Source organism: Pleurodeles waltl, chromosome 2_2 (assembly GCF_031143425.1).
Source record: "Pleurodeles waltl isolate 20211129_DDA chromosome 2_2, aPleWal1.hap1.20221129, whole genome shotgun sequence".
Lineage (NCBI taxonomy): Eukaryota > Metazoa > Chordata > Amphibia > Caudata > Salamandridae > Pleurodeles > Pleurodeles waltl.
Window position 1 is genome coordinate 511,585,337 of NC_090439.1, and position 21,166 is coordinate 511,606,502.

The 21,166-nt window shown below is 44.6% G+C and overlaps 1 protein-coding gene across 2 annotated transcripts in view; it reads left to right on the forward strand.

The window, feature by feature from the left end:
- LAMA3 (laminin subunit alpha 3) overlaps positions 1–21,166 on the forward strand; it is a 933,952-nt gene that overhangs the window by 621,607 nt on the left and 291,179 nt on the right. For both annotated transcript variants that reach the window (XM_069220025.1, XM_069220026.1), the window contains one exon: positions 12,846–12,985. In XM_069220025.1, the coding sequence (XP_069076126.1) occupies positions 12,846–12,985 (140 nt within the window). The remainder of the gene's footprint in view (positions 1–12,845; positions 12,986–21,166) is intronic.

Sequence of the window (21,166 nt, forward strand, 5' to 3'; positions counted from 1 at the left end):
GTAGGGTTATTTTTACTGAAAAACTTTCACCAACGTTGGAAAAAAACTTAAAGTTTGGATGTAGCTTAAAGCACAGCACAATACAATTAAGATTATAAATAAAGGTGAGGGGCTCATAAATTGTCCCTGCCTTCTGCAGAAGGGGAACGAGGTTTAATAACTTCCTCCAATGTTCAGGCAACTGCGGAGTAATAAGTTATGCTTTCATTAAACCTTTTCACAATGAGCAATGTTTAATCATGCTGCTATGGTTGTGATTTTGTCTCTGTGTAATGTAGCATGTTAGTTATTTTCTTGATAGGATTTGTATTGTACTAATGAGTCTTTATTTCTACCTAATAAAAAAGTAGTTTTAAAAAAAAAAGAATAAGCACAGTTTACACGTTCTTTCTGAGAAGAAATCGTGTTCAAGATCCTTCTGCTGAGGAACTCGCCATTCGGGCTGGTTTAAAGGGCCAGGTGTATCATGCATATTTGCAACTGCAAAAATACATTTTGGTATGTATGAATTCCAATTTGCGATTCGGTTACCGAATCGCAAATTGGAATTGCGACTACATATCGATTCGGTATTAGGAAGGGGCGTGTCAAAGTCGTCCCTTCCTAATACCGAATCTCAGCAGTGTTCAGGAATGTTTTGTGACCGAAATACGGTTGCAAAACATTTGCATTTTACCACCTACTTCAAGTAGGTGGTAACCCATTTGCAAATGGGAATGAGTCCCAAAGGGACTCCTTCCCCTTTTGTGAATGCATTCAAAAACATTTTTAAAGAGCAGGCAGTGGTCCCACGGACCACTGCCTTCTGTTAAAAAAATAATAGAAAACTCGTAATTTCTGTTTTTTAAACGCATCCCTTTTTCCTTTAATGAAAACTGGCTGCATTTAAAAAAAAAAAAGATTGCTACCCTGTAGTGGAACCCTGAAACCGGTCCTAGGAAGCTTGTTTCTGGTCCAGGGAGGACCTGGCCTGGCAGTTCGGCCTGGACTGTTCCCATGGGGAACAGGGTCAAGACTGACTTGCATATGGCTGGGTCCATAGTGAGCAAAAGAATTGATGGATTAAACCCAGATTTGTGACAGGGGGTGAATGTTTGATTGGTTCTGCGTTCCATTCATCATTTGTGTTTGTTTGCCTTTGTTGCCACGAGTCCTAAGGCAGGGTGCAACATATGACACAGGCAGGACATGTACTTCACATGTATTGACAGTAAACATGCAAAACTACTTATTTTACTGTGGAAAGATTTCACCCAATTGACGAGTACAGGGTTACATGCTGACCCTTCAGTTGTGCTAACTCCTGAACTTTGCGAACAAAGTGAGCACTCCAAGATATCAAACAAGTCATTACATTAACCCTGACTTGTATCTCATGTTCAAATTAATGTAACCTATTGCAGGGTGCAGCTTTGGCAAAGCTGCCACGTTGTTGTTTTTAAAACTTTTGTGCCTTCCAGAGCACAAATGGAGCCTGTTCCACAAGACAGCTTTCTGCCCTCCTGGAGAGGCATGCCAAAGACTCTCAGGAAGGAGAACAATGAGAGATTGCAGCCCAGGGAGGTGTCACCTCCCTCCTGCAGAAGCCACTTGGGTGAGAAGCCACATTTGTAGGGCAGATGTGTAACAACAGGGAGGGGGGCTGCCCCATTGTTTAGGTAGACAGCTAGTATGGGGAGCAGAGGGGGGAAATCAGTTACCAAACTGTTCTCCCCAGAAGCGTGTAGCCCTAAAGTAGCCATACACTGGGAGTGGGCTAGTAAGGTCTGAACACTGGGAGAAGGGGGTCTCATCATCTTAGGAGTAGGCAGAATGGAGCATCCAGGGATAGCCAGATGCCACAATCCACAGGAAGTGGTCACCAAGTAATAGGAAACCTGGTAGCCCATTGGCTACCAACAGCATCACTTTGTGAGCATAATCGGAGCACCCCTGGCACTCAGACCTCAGATCTTGATGAACTTGGAAAAGGGACCAAAGAAGGGCTGACCTGCTGCACCGAAGGCCCGTTGTAGGGAGGGAGCACTGTCAAAGACTGCTCCTGCTGCACCTGGTGGCTAGCGTATATAGGGACTGTCCCTGCTGTGTCCTGCTCATGGAGAAGCTGTCTCCAGGGCCCCCTTATAATACACCCATTACCTCACAATTAGAATCCTTTTATATTTGGGCAATGTCATTTTGTGGACTTTGCTGCCACACACTATGTGAAGTTATGGGGAAAACCCTGCAAATTTGTAAAGATTTCTTATCTCAAAACAATATGGAAATAAATATGTTACCGGGGAGAAACTGAGCAAATTACTGTTTTGAAGAAAGCGTTTTTCACAGAAAAGTTGAAAAATCTTTTGAAGTTGCAATCACTTTTTTGTTAAAATAAAACCTTTTCAAAAGATAATTTTCTAATAAAAGGTTTTTTGCAGGAAAGAGTAATTACAAGAGAACTTGTGCCACCAGAACGTCACTTTTTATGACGTTCCGGTGGCTCATGTCTCTCAAACATATCTATGAAGTGTTGCAAAGCTGCCCCGTGTGGCTTTGCATGGCCTCATAGATATGGAGTAAGGGAAGGCAGTGCAAAGTGCTGTGTTGCTTTACTCTACATCAAGGAGGCATTCCCTGGACATTGCAGTGGGTTTTCCCATGCAACACCCATGGGTTTTGACACATTCCCAGAGTTACAAGGATCTGTAAACCTGGGAATGTGTCAAACCTGTGCGTCTCCCCAGACAGAGCGTAAAGAGAAGTTACTTTATTTCTCCTTTTTTTCATCTTTCTATGGGTGCTGCATTCTGCAACACTCATAGAAAGAGGAATGAAAATCCACTGATTGTTTTTGTGCATGAAGGTGTCCATTCCTGCACAAAAACAATTGTGTGAACAACACAGGCACCCTTGCACCATGGTGCAAGGGTGCCTACATTGGTGCTATGGACCAACCTGTGTGCCAGCGCAGGCAAAAGGGAAAGGAATGCCCTTATGTCATTGCATTCCTGCCCTTTCCTTTTGATGCAGGGCAGTGCAGCAAAGTGACTTGCTGCCCTGCCATGCAGCAAAAACTCATAAATGAGGCCCTTAGTTTACATTAATTGTAAACCTAGCCTAATGCACTGCCAAATTTGTAAATGATTAAGTGCTGGGGCCCAGAGGTTTTCCAGAAGCCTGCTGCCAGTTCTGCCAAATGTGGGGTTGCTAAATACCATAGCAGACTAGCCTTGCCTCCACCTCATACCTCTTTCATCCACCACAAACCCCCTGTCCATTTAGCTCACCTTTGCAGGTTCTTTTTCATCCATGTATTCTACCTTGTCACTCTTTTCCTTTCTTTCTGTTCCTCCTTTTTCCTTTCCCTCTCGCTAAGAATTAGAGTTCCCCAAAATGAGTGCGGTGGAGCTCACTTGCAACCAGTGGATTAAATTAAGGACTGGCCTACTGTCAAAAATCTGCTTAAATAGCAGCATAAAATGTATACTTCTAAACAACAAACAACATTCCTATGTGACATTTCTTCAACGTAATGAACATGGATATAAAGGTAATTGGTGCTTCTTCAAAATTGACTTGGAAGGCATTTTATAAAATGTTCATATTTCATATCCATCTCCCAGTACAAGCTAGGAAGATAGCTGCTAGATGCTTTGGCCTCTGTAGTAGGCTGGCTCTCTATGTAATGTACAAAGCTAGGCACACTGTGCATGGAGGGACCAACTACACATTGGTTTACAGGGAAAAGAACTAGACAACTTAATGCTCTAATTTTTATGGTAGCTTGGTCGAGCAGTTAGGCCAATCTTGGAGACGTGCAAAGCATTTGTTGTACTCACAGCATCACTCTTGCAAGCCATACTCTCAAAGGAATAACTCAAGACCAATTTGTAAAAATACTTCCGATTTCTATACAAATTTCAAGACCAAGCTCATCAGAATAGGTTAAGTACTTTTTGAGATATTAATTTTTGACGTTTAATAAAAATAGTCTTTTTGTGCATAATTAAGCGCCATAGAAATCAATCGTGGATAGTCCTTTAAAAATACATATGAAATCACACAGTAGGTTTACCAAGTTCTTCTTTTGCAGGTTGGTTGAGGCTGTTGGTGTGCACACTGTGCCAGATGGGGAAGTTCGGTCAGCTCCCAGTTCTGACAGAGGCAGTGGGAAAAGGTCTCTGGAGCTGGTGCAGGGCCACTGCAAGGGACCACTTGGGAAAGCACTGCACAGATAAGTTTAAAGGCAAATCCTAGGGGTCCTCATGGAGTATCGAGGTCGCAAGGGGTGGGCGACCCTTAGGGCACAGCTGGTTCTTCGGTGCAAGGTACAGGGCACCCGAATGGAGAGCGAATTGGTGATCCAGGAGCTGTCCACAAGGATGCCCTCAAAAGCAGGAGGAAAGTCGGTTCAAGGGTTGACTGCAGGACAACGGGGCACTCTGGCGGGAGGTCCGGGTTGGTCCTGAGGTCTCTCGAATGGGGCTTCCTCCTGGGTCTTTTTAGGTCCCGGTTGGACTGTTTTTTTTTTTTATTTCCGAAGCTAGGTGACCAATACCAAGGGTATTGGTGCGGTTCAGATGCTAGAGGGCACAGTGCCACCAAACTTGGGCCACTGCCAGTCTTTGTCCTAACAGTGGTCGGTGTGAAGGTTGATCTGGTTGAGGTATCCAGTTCCAGAGTTACTGTTCGGTCAGTGAAGTGGACCTCATTGGCTTGTTGGTTCCTTTTGGATTTAGAGTGATACCTCCACTCTGAAGGGAGTTCTCTGGCAACTTGCCAAGCCTGGATGTCCTCTGGGGTTCTTTTAGAGTAGTCCAGTTTTCCAGCAGCTCCTCAGCAGCGATTGTCGGGTCCTAGGTGAAGCAGGGACGGTTGGCACCTTTTCTTTGATGGAGCAGGTCCACAGTTCTTGTGCCTTGAATCTTCTTGGTCTTCTTCTGGCCATTGAATGTAAGATCTTTGTCTAGGGATGCCCTCTAAATACTGTAATTAGGGGTGATTTAAGGGGGAACCCGGTAGTGACCAATGGGCCATCTACCTTAGGGTGGATACACCCAAAAAGAGACCACTTCCTGTGGGCAGAGGTCACTTTCCTACACCTGATTGGCTATTTTCCTTCCATCCAAGATTGAGGGAAATGAAATGGAGAGTCCACCTCGCATGCAGCACTTTAGGGGTGGTGCATGCTAGGTAGGGCCACACCTCCTGTGCTTTGTTTGAATTTCCCACTGTTGCTCCTGCCAGAAGTGGGGGTTTGCAACAAGGCGGCCATTCGCTGCTAGCAGCAGGCCTAGAGGTCGAGTTTCAAAGGCGGTAGGCCCTTTGAAGCTTGCCAACAGGGCAGTGCACATTCCTGAGGGAGCGGGTGTTAGCACCTCCATCCAGGAAGGGCTTTGTTCCACATCCCAGAGGGCTGAAGCCCTCACCCCATGAGTGCAGATTTGTGTCTGGCAGTGGCAGGCTGGTCAGGACCAGCCAGCAACCATACCAAGGTAGTGAGCTTTTGCAGGGACCACCACTAAGTTGACCCTTCGGTACATTTTATAATAAAACCAATACTGGTACCAGTTTGGATTTATCATTCTGAGTTGTTTGATGCCAAACAACCCAGGGTGCAGAGTGACCATCGTGTAGCTGTGAAACTCGCCTTGACCAGTGTCCAGCACATGTAATAAACTGGCTGCTCTGTTCACTCACTATGTCCCATGTCTGGCAAGGAAACAGTGGGGGCATATTGCTCATGCAGCTATGCCCTCACATACAGTATAGTGCACAATGCCATATGGCTGGGAGGCCTGCCAGAGGGGTGACTTACCTATATTGTATGCAGTGTGTAGTCGACAGGGCCCACAGGCAGTGTGTCATGTCAAGCTTGTTTTTAGGTCTGCCCCAGTGCACTCAGCCTACAATGGTAGGACTGGGTGTATCTGGATGCATGACCTTAGGGGGTAGCACAATCAGTGCTGCTGCCATCAGGGGCCTACCCTTAATAGCCCATGCTCAGGGGACCCAGGTGCCATTTACTGGGGACTTATTGTGGCAGCTAAGGTTGTTCCCAATGGTGCCAATGCAATCCAACAGTTTAGGGAAAGAGCTCTGGCCCAGGGAAGCTGGTTAGCAGGAGCCCTGGGCACTAACAAAGTCTAGGCTACATCACATGTCAGGCACAAAGTGGAGGCTAACCATGTCAAAAAGAGGCAAATTTCCCACACTACCCCCACTCCCAAACGAAAGAGGATGAGACTACCCTTTCCCTAGTGAGTCTTCATCATCTAAGTGGAAGAACCTGGAAAGGCCATTTGCATTGGCATGGGCAGGCCCGGGTCTGTGTTCCACTTGAAAGTCGATTTCCTGATGGGAAATAGACCACCTAAGCAGTTTGGGGTTTTCACCCCTCATCTGCTGTAGCCATCTGAGAGGCCTGTGGTTAGTCTGAAATATGAAGTGAAAACCAAACAGGTATGGTGTCAGCTTCTTCAGGGCCCAAACCACTGAAAAGGCTTCCCCCTCTAAGGTACTCCATTATTGTTCCCTAGGGAGTAGTTTCTTGCTTATAAAGTAACTGTCTGGTCATGTCCATCATCATGTTTCTGGGAAAGAACCTCTCCTATTACCATTTCAGAAGCATCTGTTTGGACTATGAACTGCTTGGAGTAGTCTGGTGCTTGTAGGACTGGAGCAGAGCACATAGCATTCTTCAGAGTGTCAAAGGCCTTTTGACAAAAAGGCCTTTTGGCCTTTTTACTCACTGTCCAGTTAATTTTGTTGGGCATTTTCTTGGAGGTTAGTTCTGTGATGGGGGCAACTATGGTGCCATAATCCTTCACAAATCTCCTATATTTCCCAGTCAAGCCAAGGACTACCCTGACCTGGGTCTGGGTTGTGGGAGCTTCCCAAGCCAGAACGGCCTGGATCTTGGGCTGGAGGGGTTGCACTTGGCCTCCACCAGCCAGGTGGCCCAAGTAAACAACATTTCCCTGCCCTATCTGGCACTTACTGGCCTTGATAGTGAGGCCTGCCTTCTGCAGATCCTCAAGGACCTCAATCCCGTCCCTAGGTGGATCAGGTGATCCTGCTAGGTGGAACTATAGGCAGCTTTGACATCCAGATAAGATGCACGTGAAGGTTCCAGTCCAGCAAGGACTTGGTTCACCAACATCTGAAAGGTGGCAGGTGCATTCTTCAATCCAAAAGGCATAGCAGTGAACTGATAATGGCCACTAGGAGTAGAAAATGCTGACCTCTCTTTTGCTCCTGGGGTCAGGCCAATCTGCCAGTACCCAGATGTTAAATCAAAGGGGCTCAGGTATTTGGCTGCCTCTTGTCAGTCTATGAGCTCATCGGCTCTTCTGGATTGGGTGTGCATCAGTTTTGTAACAGAACTGAGGCCCCTGTCATCCACACAAAACCTCATTTCTTTTTTCTCTCCTTTGAAGTGAGGTTTGGGGACTAAAACTACTGGGCTAGCCTAGGGATTCTCAAAGGGTTCAATGGCACCCACACCCAGCATCTTTTTAGTCTCTGCTTTGATGCTTTCCCTGACATGGTCTGACTGTCTGTAAATGTTGACAGGCAAGCTGTCCCCAGTGTCCACATCATGGGTACACCAGTTTGTCTTTCCAGCGGTCATAGAGAAGAGCTCAGCATACTGGTTGAGGACTTTCCTGCAATCAGCTTACTGTTCTGTGAGGATATCTGAGAAGACTACACTATCCACAGAACCATCTTGTGGGTTGCTGGAGAGGAGATCAGGGAGAGGCTCAATCTCCTCATGACCCTCATCTTTAACCTTAAGCATATCACATCAGCTCTGTCATAGAAGGGCTTTAGGTGGTTGACATGAATAATTTTTGGGGGGTTTTTGTAACTGCCTAGTTCAACTAAATAAGTGACGTCCCCTTTCTTTTCAAGTATGGGGTAGGGCCCAGCCCATTTGTCCTGGAAAGCCCTTGGAGCAACAGACTCCAACGCCCAAACTTTCTGCCCTGGTTTGAACTTAACAATAGCAGCTTTCTGGTCATACCAGAGCTTTTGCAGCCCCTGGCTGGCCTGAAGATTTTTGCTGGCTTTCTCAATGTATTCAGTAATTCTTGAACGTAGGCCAAGCACATAGTCCACAATATCTTGCTTTGGCTCTTTGAGAGGCATCTCCCAGCCTTCCCTAACAAGACTTAGTGGTCCCCTAACAGGGTGCCCACACAAAAGTTCAAATGAAGAGAAAGCTGCTCCCTTTTGTGTCACCTTCCTGTAGGCAAAGAGCAGCCAAGAAAGCAGGACATGCCTTTTCCTTCTGAGCTTTTCAGGGAGTCCTCCAATCATACCTTTTAGGTTCTGGTTAAATCTTTCAACCAGCCCATTTGTTTGAGGATGGTAAGTGTTGGTAAATTTGTAGGGCACCCCACATTCCTTCCACGTATGTTTTAGGCATGCAGACATGAAGTTTGAACCCCTGTCTGATACTACCTACTTAGGAAACCCTACCCTGGTAAAAATACTCAGGAGTGCTTTTGGAACTGCATATGCAGTAATGGTTCTAAGGGGTATAACCTCAGGCTATTTAGTGGCATGATCTACTACCACTAGTAGGTATATGTGCCCTGAAGCTGTTTAAGGGTCAAGGGGGCCAACAATGTGGACTCCTACCCTTTCACAGGGAACCTTAACCACAGGTAGTGGCATTAAGGGGGCCTTAAAAAGTCCTCCTGTCTTGCCACTGGCTTGGCAGGTAGTGCAAGGCTAACAAAAGTCCTTTACTTTTTGGGACATTCCTGGCCAAAGTGGTTAACTAACCTATTCCACATTTTATTTTGGCCCAGATGCCCACCTAGGGGGTTGTCGTGGGATAGAGTGAGGGAAAATTCTCTGAACTGCCGGGGCACTACCACCCTCCTGGTTGCACCAGGTTTGCGGTCTCTGGCCTCAGTGTACAGAAGCCTCTCCTCCCAATAAACCCTGTGGTTACCAGTGAAATTTCCTAGCTCTTCCTGTGCAGCTTGCTGCCTCAGGCCTTCAAGAGTGGGACAGTTCCTCTGCCCCAGCACAGATCTTCCCTGGCGGTCTCCTGGGCCCAAGAGCTCTGGGTGGTAATGCCAAAGCTCTGTAGGCTCTGTTCCCTCCAAGAAGGGTGAATCATCTTCCTGAGAAGAGGGGTCCTGATTTGGGACCTGTTTTGATGCTGGTTCCCCAGTCGTCTTGCCTTTTGTTTTGGGAGGCTGGTCCACTATTTCAGGATCCAGCTCTTCTCTTTCCTACGAACGTCTACTCTGTGCCCTGGTCTTGACACATGCCCATTCTGGGTTCCCAAATATTGCTGCATGGGCCTTCAGTTCTACTTTAGCCCAGGGGGATTATCCATGTCATTTCCAAGCAGGCAATCTACTGGGATGGATAAGGACAGAACCACTTCTTTTTGCCCTACTACTCCCCCAATCAAAGGTTACCAGAGCCATGGGATGGAACTTTGTCTCATTGTCAGCATTGATGACAAGATAAGACTTCCCTTCCAGGTACTGATTTGAGTGGACCAAGTGCTGAGTTACCACGGTAACACTAGCCCTTGTGTCCCTCACTGCTCCCACATTCTCCCCATTAATCAAAGGGTGCTGCCTGTATTTTTGCATAATATTTGGCCATGCAGCACAGGATAATTCTACCCACCCTTTGTGACTAATGTTGTCTCTGTGGGATAACTGATATGGTCAGGCCACGCCTCTGATCCCACCTGGAGATTAGCAACTGCATTTACTGCAGGTTTACTAGAGGCATTCTTTTTGTCTTTACAGCTAGAGTATCCAGTTTGGTGCCCTTTAGTTTTGCAGTCATGGCACCAAGACTTGTTGGGATCATAGTTCTTATCTTTGAACCCACCCCTACACCTTGAGGAGTCTCCAGGCCTACCATCCTGTGCAGATTTTTGGGGGGCTTGAGAAGACTCTTTGTTATTTGTGTTTTGGCTGCCAACTTTCCCTTGGGGGGATTTTTGGCCTCTTTCTCTTGGTCTCCCCCCCCCCAGTGGTAGTTTTGACCCAATGGTCTGCCTTCCTTCTTGAGGGGAAAGTGGACCCAGGTCTACCAGGTGCTGATGTAGCCTATCATGGAAACAACTGCTTAGCAGATGCTCTTTCATGCCCATCATAATCTTGTACCTTGTTCCCAGCTAACCAACCACCCAGGATGTTTACTGAATAGTCCACAAAGTCTACCCAAGTTGGCTCTAGGGTTTTCGAGCCTCCCTGAACTTTATCGGGTACTCTTCAGTTGTAAATCCAAAGCCCTCAATCAGAGTACCCTTCATGAGGTCATGGGATTTAGAATCTGTCTCATTGTGTCAGGAGCATATTCCTGTACTTTCCTGAGAATAACTCCCACAGCAGTGTGTCTCAATGCTTTTTTTCTCTATTTGCCATCCAATACAGGCTCTTTCAAAGGCAGAAAACTAATTGACTATATCATCCCCTTCAGTGAAGGGAGGGACAACTTCTTTTGGGAGTTTGATGTTGAAGGATTTCTCCCTCAATACTCGTATGCTGCCACCAGAGATGGTTCCCAGGCCCAACCCTTTTCACCGTTTCTCTATTTCCAAAAGCTGACTCTCCAAGGCCAGTCTTTTGTTCAGGCTGGCAATGTCCAGGTCTGCTTCAGTTGGTGCACAAGTGCTAGAGCGAGAGGAGCTAACCTCATCGCCTCTGTCCACATCTTCTTCAACCACCACAGACGTATCATCATCTACTTCATCTGGGAGATTATCTCTTTCATGCTGGGCCACCAGAAACCTACGTTTTTCTGCAGTGGGACTTTTCCCAGTACACATTTGGTACAGTCTGCAGAGCTTCCTTAATTGGTCATAGTTACACTCTACATAAGGTTCCAGGTCGAGCTCCTGGTTCCGGGTCTCTGCATCTAACATGTTTACTTTACTAAAGTTGGGACCTTTTTAAGAATTTGGAATCCACTTTTTGGATTAGGCCAACTAAAGGAAGGACTTTTAAACTTTTGCTTTTGCTATAGGGTCCTAACCAGGGCCCTAACAATTATTTTAAAAATTTGTAAACATTTTTAGCCAATTGAAAAACACAAACAATTAAGCTAAAGGGAATTTTGAGAGTTATCTATGCCCTCATACAATTGACAAAGTGGTAACAGCAAATGCAAAGTCTTTATCCCAGCACTGATACACCAAATGTAGGAGGCTGGCTCTCTGGGTAGTGTGCAAAGCTAGGCACACTGTGCAGGGAGTCCAGGCAACCACACATTGGTTTGCAGGGGTAAAAACTAGACAACTTAATGCTCTATTATTTATGATAGCTTGTTTGAGCAGTTAGGCCAATCTTGCAGAAGTGCAAAGCGTTTGTTGTACTCACAGCATGAATCTTGCAACTCACACACTCAAAGGAATATCGTGAGACAATTTTTTACAAATACTTCAGATTTTTATATAAATTTCAAGGCCAAGATCATTGGAATTGGTTAAGTACGTTTTGAGATATGAATTTGTGAGGTTTAATACAAACAGTAGTTTTGTGCGTAGTTGCACACCATAGGAATCAATGGTGGATAACCTTTAAAAGTACATTTGAAATCACAAAGTAGGTTTACCAAGTTTTTCTTTTGCAGGTTGGTCGGGGTAGTCAGTGGGCATACTGTGCCAACTGGGGAAGTTCGGGCAGCTCCCAGTTCCAGCAGGAGCAGCGGGAAAAGATCTCTGGAACTGCTGCAGGGCCACTGCAAGGGACCACTTGGAAAAACACTGCACAGGTAAGTTTAAAGGTGAATCCTATGGGGGACCCTTAGAACACAGCTGGTTCTCTGGTGCAGGGCACAGGACGGCCGGATGCAGAGCGAATCGGTGATCCAGGAGCTGTGCGCAAGGATGCCCCCAGAAGCAGGAGTAAAGTCGGTTCAAAGGTCGATTGCAGGACAACAGGGGCACTCTGGCAGGGGGTCTGGGTTGTCCCTGAAGTCCCTCGACTGGGGCTTCCTTCTTGTCCTTATTCAGTCCCGGTTGGACAGTTTTTCAGTATGTCCGAAGTTAGGTGACCAATACTCAGGGTATTGGTATGGTTCAGTCACTAAAGGACGCAGTGCCACCAAACTTGGTACACTGGTATGTCCTTGCTGTTGTTGGTGTGAAGCTTGGTCTGGTTGTGGCATCTGGCTCCAGAGTTAGCATCCAGTCAATGAAGTGGACCTCACTGGCTTGTTGCATCCTGTTTCATTTAGTATTTTTTTAATGTTGCTTACCCAATAAATGTACTTTTCATAAATACATGTTTCTGGGCTGTAAGTATTTTTACTGAATTGTGCACATTGGTATACAAGCTACTCTCTGTGCCAGCCTCTCTAAGGCAGTGAACATGTAAACACATTTTTCTCTCTATTCCTCATTCTTTTGCTTTCTCTCCCTACACTCTTTCTCCTATCTGCTATTTTCTTCCCACATATCTCTCTTTAACTCTCCATCACGCTGTGTCTGTTTCTCCATACATTCTATTTTTTCTCTCTCTGCATCCTTCTCTTTGTCTCCCTTTTTTTCTTCCTCTTTCCTTTTTTCTCTCTCCCTCTCGGCCTTTCTCTCGCGTACTCTTACTCTCCCTCTTTATGAGGTGTCTCACAGGTGTAGCTATACAGTCACTACAGGTTTCTCTCATCTTTCCACGAGCCTTCTCATAAGTGTTGCTTCAAGGTACCTGCAGGTTTCACTCACCTTTCAATGACCACCCTCATAAGTGTATTTTTACAGTACCTTCAGATCTCTCTCACCTTTCAATGAACAGTCTCATTAGTGTAGCTTTACAGCTCCAGTATGTTTCCCTCACCTTTCTATAATCTGACTCCTAAGTATGGCTTTATAATACCTACAGGTTTGTTCAATGCTTCGTTTTGTCCTCATGTGTTTGGATGTCGGGACCAGGTGATTGCAGAGCACCGAATTGCCCTTGAAATAACAGGCCCAGAGCTTTCTGTCACAGTGAAAGTCCCACACGGGAAAACACTGGTTCTGGTAAGTTCACTAGAGATTGTATGGGATTTTAAACCACTCATACAATGTCATATCTCATCACCGTTTATTTTCATTAAAACTTTTTCAATGTTCTGAATTAATGCTGTAGCTCAAATAATGAAATTTTAACTATGTCCGGGAGACATTTTAACTAGGCCCGGAGAAATTTTATCTACGCCGGAATAGTTGGAGAAATTTCAGTAATTACACATTACTATACGAAATTACTAAAGTAGGCGATTACTGCACATTGAGTAATTAAGAATAATTTGGGACAAAAATCCTATAACCGGAGCACAGGAACAACGAACTAGGAGAGGATGAGCGGCTGCTGTTTACTGCTGTCCATGTCTTTAGCATTTAGTGCTATTTTCCTAGTGCAAGATACGTCCTCTGTACAGCATCCATTTTAGGACATCCTCATTCCTCACTCCTCATCCCTACTCCTCATCCCTGCTTCTCATCCATTATCCCTACTTCTAATCCATCATCCCTACTTCTCATCCATCATATATTATCCCAACTTCTCATCCAGCATCCCTACTTCTCTTCCATCATCCCTACTTCTCATCCCTGCGTCTCATCCCTGCTTCTTATCCATCATCCCTACTTCTCTTCCATCATCCCTGCTTCTCTTTCATCATCCCTATTTCTTTTCCATCATCCCTACTTCTCATCCATCATATATCATCCCTACTTCTCATCCATCATCCCTACTTCTCACTTCTCATCCATCATCCCTACTTCTCATCCATCATACATCATCCCTAGTTCTCATCCATCATCCCTACTTCTCATCCATCATCCCTGCTTCTCATCCATCATACATCATCCCTACTTCTCATCCATCATCCCTGCTTCTCTTCCATCATCCCTACTCCTCATCCCTGCTTCTCTTCCATCATCCCTGCTTCTCATCCCTACTTCTCATCCCTGCTTCTCATTCATCATTCCTACTTCTCATGCCTCAGCCATCATCCGTACTCCTCATCCATCATCCCTACTCCTCATTCCTCATCCCTCAGTCATACCAACACATTTTCAGTTTTGTGAAACACACCTTCACACTGATTGGTTAGGAACAGCCAATCAGAGTTATGAGAGAGAGTAACATTCTTACAGCTCTGCTGGTTTGGGAAATACAAGGAGCCCACATCTAGGGCCATAAATCAGCTCTTGGAGAAAGGGTTATACAGTTCATCTACAGTTCATCCAAAATCCTTCGGTTTCAGAAAAGAAAAAAAAAACAGCTCAGAGAGATAAAAGCAGCCTCAGATGTAAACATGTTATTTGTTACAAATAAAAAGCAGGCTCAGAGTTAAACATTTTATTTGTTACAAATAAAAATGAAACCAGAAAAGGTTTGGATGAATTGGATTGCACTGTCACCAGAGTTGATTTTAAACATGTTCTTTCTACATATGAAACTGAAACCAGAAAGGTTTTCGGTTGAACTGTAGATGACCTGTATAACCCTTTCTCCAAGTGCTGATTTATGGCCCAGGCTGTGGGTTCCTTGTATTCCTCAAACCAGCACAGCTTTCTGCAGAGGCCTGTGCAAACAGAAAAACACTGAGTTAAATAAAATGAAATATTGCGCAGCCTCGAATTCACTGGAAACAAGCACACAGTTGCATTTCCTCTCCTCTCTCTTCACCCACCATGTGTAATGAGGAGGCTGTTTTTCATTGAAATAGAATGCATCTCTCTCTCATAACTCTGATTGGCTGTTCCCAACCAATCTGTGTGAAGTTGTGTTTCACAAAACTGAAAATGTGTTGGTATGACTGAGGGATGAGGAATGAGGAGTAGGGATGACGGAGGAGGAGGAGGGATGATGGCTGAGGCATGAGAAGTAGGAATGATGGATGAGACGTAGGGATGAGAAGCAGGGATGAGGGATGATAAGTAGGGATGATGGAAGAGAAGTAGGGATGAGAAGCAGGGATGAGGAGTAGGGGTGATGGAAGAGAAGCAGGGATGATGGATGAGAAGTAGGGATGATGTATGATGGATGAGAAGTAGGGATGATGGATGAGAAGTAGGGATGATGTATGATGGATGAGAAGTAGGGATGATGGATGATGGATGAGAAGCAGGGATGAGGGATGAGGAGTAGGGATGATGGATGAGAAGCAGGGATGATGGATGAGAAGTAGGGATGATGGACGAGAAGCAGGGATGATGGATGAGAAGCAGGGGTGAGGGATGAGAAGTAGGGATGATGTATGATGGATGAGTAGTAGGAATGATGGATGAGAAGTAGGGGTGAGGGATGAGAAGTAGGGATGATGTATGATGGATGAGAAGTAGGGATGATGGATGAGAAGTAGGGATGATATATGATGGATGAGAAGTAGGAATGATGGATGAGAAGTAGGGATGATGGAAGAGAAATAGGGATGATGTAAGAGAAGCAGGGATGATGGATGAGAAGTAGGGATGATGGATAAGAAGCAGGGATGAGACGCAGGGATGAGAAGTAGGGACGATGGAAGAGAAGTAGGGATGATGGATGAGAAGTAGGGATGATGGATGAGAAGCAGGGATGAGAAGTAGGGATGAAGAGTGAGGAATGAGGATGTCCTAAAATGGATGCTGTACCTCTGGCCTATTTTGGATGCAAGGGTGCATTCTGAACTAAAACAATAGCACTGCATTCTAGATTACGCTTTTCACTCAATCACACGTAATCAACAGTAATTTTGCAGCAATTACGCTAGAGGGAATTACAACAGTTACCCCTACCCCGATTTTAAAGTGTTTTGTAGCAGAGCAAAGATGTTATTAAAAGTAAGAACATAAAATGTTTTTGGGTATTTAGACTATATACTCTGTGAGATGCATTTGCCAGTACCAAGTACTTTAAATTCTAACTAAAAATTGTCACAATATTTTTAAAACAAGACCATAAATTATTGTATTGTAAGTAAATGGCTGCACTTTAAGGTTAGGCCTCTATTGCAAGTCTAGTAAAATTCTCTAGTCATTGGGAAACAGAGTATCATCTCATTAAGGAAGAGAGCTGGGAACGCTGCAGTCTAGTGGCTAAACTGCCAACTCGGAACCTCACATCCTGGGTTGCAAGCCAGGCATTGGTACTTGACAGAAAACGTGTGGTTATGGGCAAACCACTTGTTCTGCCTGCGTCTCAAAATGTAAACATTTGAAATTCATTTGTAAATACATAAAATTTAATTACGTTATTCAGTGGGAACCTCCACTTTACACAATCTCCCAGCACCTATCCAGCGAAGTGTGTGCTAACAGATATAAATATTTATACCTCTCACTCATCAGGCATGTGAGATCTGTGCAAGTTTCCTGATTCTAGCACTCATTCCTTTAAGGATATGGGTTGCATTAAAAAAAAAGAAAAAAAGATTGCTTTATTTAAAAGCAATCACAAACATGGTAGTCTGCTCTCCCCACCAAGCCACCATCCCTGAGATGGCTGCAAATCATAGCGGGTCGCAATTTGTGACCTCTCTCCTCAATATTCATGAGGTACATCGAATTGCGACCAACTACGATTCAGTATTTTAGGAACTGACCTATTATTATATAGGACAGTTAAAAAAATACTACACTGGTCGTAAAAAGCACTGATCTAAAAAAATTATAACTGATCTGTGTGTAAAGATACAGATAACGAAAAGAGTCTAATCAAGGAGGGACACACTCTGACATCGAGTTTAAGGATGTTGCTCTCTGGCTGAAAACCATATGAAATTCACTAACTGGAAAGTGATTGGACTTAACACTCCTTTATTAGTCAACCAAAGAACTCTGTTGGTCTGTGAAAAGGTCATTTATGGCTAGATATTAGAGACCCCCATGATATTAGAGACCCCCATAAATGCAGTGATGTTAAATAATTTATACTGTACATTGTGCCATATTCTGGACCCACAACCAACACGATTCTGTGCTGCCAGCAAAAAAGTGGTAAACCTTCTTTCTACGCCTGTCAGATCCATGTTTTCTAAACTCCTTGCGGTCTTACAAAGACTAAGGAGCTTATCCTCAAAACATTGATGGTCATTCCCTTTTTATATTACACCAGGCGGAGGGCATAGTCATGTTTGATAGGTGTGGAATAGGTCATCAGTGCTTATTGCAGGGACTTGAACTGTAATATTTGTTTGTGAATTATACAAAATCAAATGTATTCATATTACGAAAAATGAGCAAGAAATATGGAATGTGAATCATGAATGGATGGATCATTATCAGAGCAACCTCCTAAAAAAAAAGTAGAGGTATTGTTTCTTGATAGGCAGTTTTTTGTCTCATCTGGTATTATTAAAAAACTTAAGCAATTCTTTTTTTTTTCATTTTGCCATTTCAGTGGCTTCTGGAAGAACTGTGCGATCCTTCTGTGAAGTCATTGTTTCAGGGAACTATTCAGGCCCCAAACACAGGGGTTGCGAATTATTTGCTCACAAAGTAAATAACTGGTTGGTCTTCGTTTAGTACAATTCATTTAGACGCCTGTTCCGTTTTCCTGGGTGCAGCAGTTTGAGTGCCCCATTTCTGGGTGGGAGAACCACAGTGTTTCTGTAATCAGGTCCTCTGTTGGCTCCGCGGTCAGAAACATTTCACCTGAGGACCCATACATCACAGTGATAATCGCCCCATCACTCAGTTTTACCTTTGAGTTCAAGAGAATGCAAAATAAAATTCCTTAGTCCTTCGTCAGACAGAAAGGGTTCCTCTTATTTTCTCCAAGTTCCACCAATGTTCTGATTTCCAGATAACAGGAGCTAAATGTTTTAAGGGTAGTTAAGCAGGGGTTGGTGAAACTTATGAGCCTATGCTTGTTAATTTTTCATGCTGTCTCCTCTACTCTTTGCCTTATGAGAAAACTATCGCTGAAAAATACTTTCGTAAGGGCTAATTTACAAGCCCCTGTGTGGCGCCGCAACATCACTTTTAGTGACAGTCTGGCGCTGCACACTGAAGGCCATATCTACAAGGCCACGTAAGGCCACCCTACATGGATTTTCATGACCTTGCAGGTATGGACTGAGGCAATGCAGCACAAGTTGCTGCATTGCCTCGCCCTGCGATAGGGAGGTGCCATCGGCGTTACAGTAGGTGTTCCCACGTAACACCCCTGTCATTTGACACATTCCCAGATTTACGAGTTTCATAAACCTAGGAATGCATCAAAAGCCTATGCCTCCCCACGGGAGGCATGAGAGGTGCAACATGGAGAAATACCTTTATTTGTCCTTCTGTTTCCTTTTTCTATGTGTGCTGTATTTTGCAGCACACACAGAAAGAGGAAAACGCCTCTTGTGATTGTTTTTGTGCAGGAAGGTGTCTCTTCTTACACAAAAACAATCATCCCTGCAACACAAACACCCTTGCACCATGGTGCAAGGATGCCTGCGTTGGTGCACGGCAGCACATTGTACTCCAGTGCAGGGTAAAAGGACAGGAATGCGCCATATCTAACAGATACAGCACTTTCCTGCTCTTTTCTTTTGATGCAGAGCAGCACAGCACAAATCCCTGCGGCACTGCACTGCACCAAAACCTTGTAAATGAGGCTCTTAGGGGCATATTTATACTTTTTGGTGTAAAACTGCACTTACGCAGTTTTGCACCAAAAAGTTTAGCACCAGCTTGCAACATTTCTGAGCACCAGCCGGGCATCAGATTTATGGAATGGTGCAAGCTGGGGCAAAGGGGAGGCTAGTGTAAAAAAAAATGACGTTAGTCGCATGGGGCTGGCGGTATGGGAGAAGGGGGTTTTGCACCAAAAAATGACGTTAGAGTAAAAAAAAAGACTCTTAACCAGCCTAGAGTAATTTTCTGACACAAAACCATCCATTCCACATGACTCCTGTCTTAGAAAAGACAGGAGTCATGTCCACCACCCCAATGGCCAGCACAGGGGACCAGGGTCCCCTGGGCATGGTCATTGCACCCAGTGCCATGTAGGGGGGCCCATTTCAGGGCCTCCAATGGCACTTAAAAAATAAATACTTACCTGTACTTACCTGGGATGGGGTCCCCCATCCTCTGCTGTCCATCTGGTGTGGGTGTCCCTGGGGCCTGGGGAGGGCACCTGTGGGTTCATTCCATGGTGTTCCACCATGGAAATAGGTCAACAGGTCCCCTGCCCTGACCCAGGCGTTAAATAATTAGGCCCACAGGTCCCCTAACGCCTGCCCTGACCCAGGTGTTAAATAATTAGGCCCACAGGTCCCCTAACGCCTGCCCTGACCCAGGTGTTAAATAATGGTGCAAAGCAAGCTTTGCACCATTATTTCCCCCCCCCATGCCTGATTTTAGCACAGGGGATAAATATGGCGTTAAAGCCATAGAGTCATTTTTTGCATGGGAACGCCTACCTTGCATCTTATTAACACACGGTAGGTTTCCACGTCCAAAAAATGACTTTAACTCCATAAATTTGGTGCTAGACGGGTCTAGCACCAAAGTATAAATATGGAGTTAGTTTAGCACCGAATTTGGGTAAACAAATTATGCAAATTCGGGGCAAAACAAGTATAAATATGCCCCTTAGTGTTTTCCATAATGGGGAATGTGAGCTTATCAGTCTGGGTTTGTCAAGCCCCCACACGTGCTTGTCTATTAAAATGAGATACCATTTTCTCCCTATCAATGGAAAACCTTCTCAAGCTAGTCTTCTTCCTCTTGTGGCCCCATAGGTGAGTGGAGAAAGTGAGTCTATGGAGAAACCTGATTCAAATGCCCAATTACACTATTTTCTGCATTTACCTTGTATGTATGTAACTTTGTATATGGTATTTCTATAGTAGAAGTTTAGCCAAAAGGCAGCCAGTCATTGTACATGGTCAAAGATAAGCAAGGAGTCAACGAATAATAGGAGAGAAAGCTAGATTATGGATAGTTAATGCATTGTGATGTAGCGTTTTAAAGAGGTGAGGCTTCACCTCTTTCCTAAATTGGAGCAGCGTTGAGAAGCACTGATGGACACAGGTATGTTATTCCAGATAATGGGTGTATAGATAGAAAAGGCCTGTTGTCCTGTTTTGCATTTTTAGTTTGCAGTCTGATGGTGTCCAGTAGGTGAAAATTCCAAAATCTCATGACTGTCTTTGTGTGTGCCAATTGGCGCAACCTTGCTTCTTGTTCCTACATTGGTTTGTAAGAACAAAGTGGTGCTTCCTGGGAGTGTTATGCCCTGTAAATATATTTTTCTTGTCCTGTTAATAGGCAGCTCTCAGGCAGGTTATTGTAGCAGAAGGGTTATTGTTCTCCGGGCAGAGAATTTAACAATTCTACTTCAAGCCTTTGCCAGCTGTGTTACGCACTTTTTGACAAGCATGTGTTAGAGTGTTAACAAAACATTTAAGCAGATTAAAACACATTCAAGAAGCCTTGTTTATTCTCTTCTATGATGGAATCTTAGTTGCCCAATAAGGTGTCCCTAGTTTACCACACAACGAACATCTATCAATGAAAATACACCACTCATTCCATGTGTCACTGGATTCTTATTTTCCCAGACACGTCTTATTACCTATTTCTCTAGATGCTTGCAAATGAATATAGAGCCTGACTAAAGATTTGACGTACAGTATTCTGTCCGTTAGGGTGACTGAGAACATTAGCTACACCATCTCAACGGACTACCGTCCCTCAAATTTAGATGACCAGCGGTGATCTCTGACATTGAAAAGAACCGCCATCATGGCGGTTCCTTTCAGTGTTCAAAGAGCATGGTGGATGCCCACCATTGGTTTTGAAGATCTTTCACCAAACATTTCAAACGCTTTTTGTTTTTCTGAAAACAAACTTCCAAAGCAGTAGTTTGTTTTAAAAAAACAACAAACTAATGATCCCCACACCCTGGGAGTTTTCTCAGAGCAAAAAAGGGCTTCTTCGACGCAAATCTTAAAGTCCGTCTATCTGTAAATGAGGCAAGTGGACAGAGTGGTTGGTGGATATGGTACTTCGTCACATTTGAGATGGACTAAACTGCCTGACAAACTCTAAATTGGGTCCATAGTCTCACCGAGCTGAACGAAATTGCCCATTAGCAAACCCTATACAGATACCTGGCTAAGAGGATACTGAGCATCATCGTTCTTTTCCCTTATCCCTGGTCTCGTTTACCTTGATGGATTCTCACTCTCCAGCAGTCGCACAGCTTCATATATGTGACCTCTGTTCCCTTAA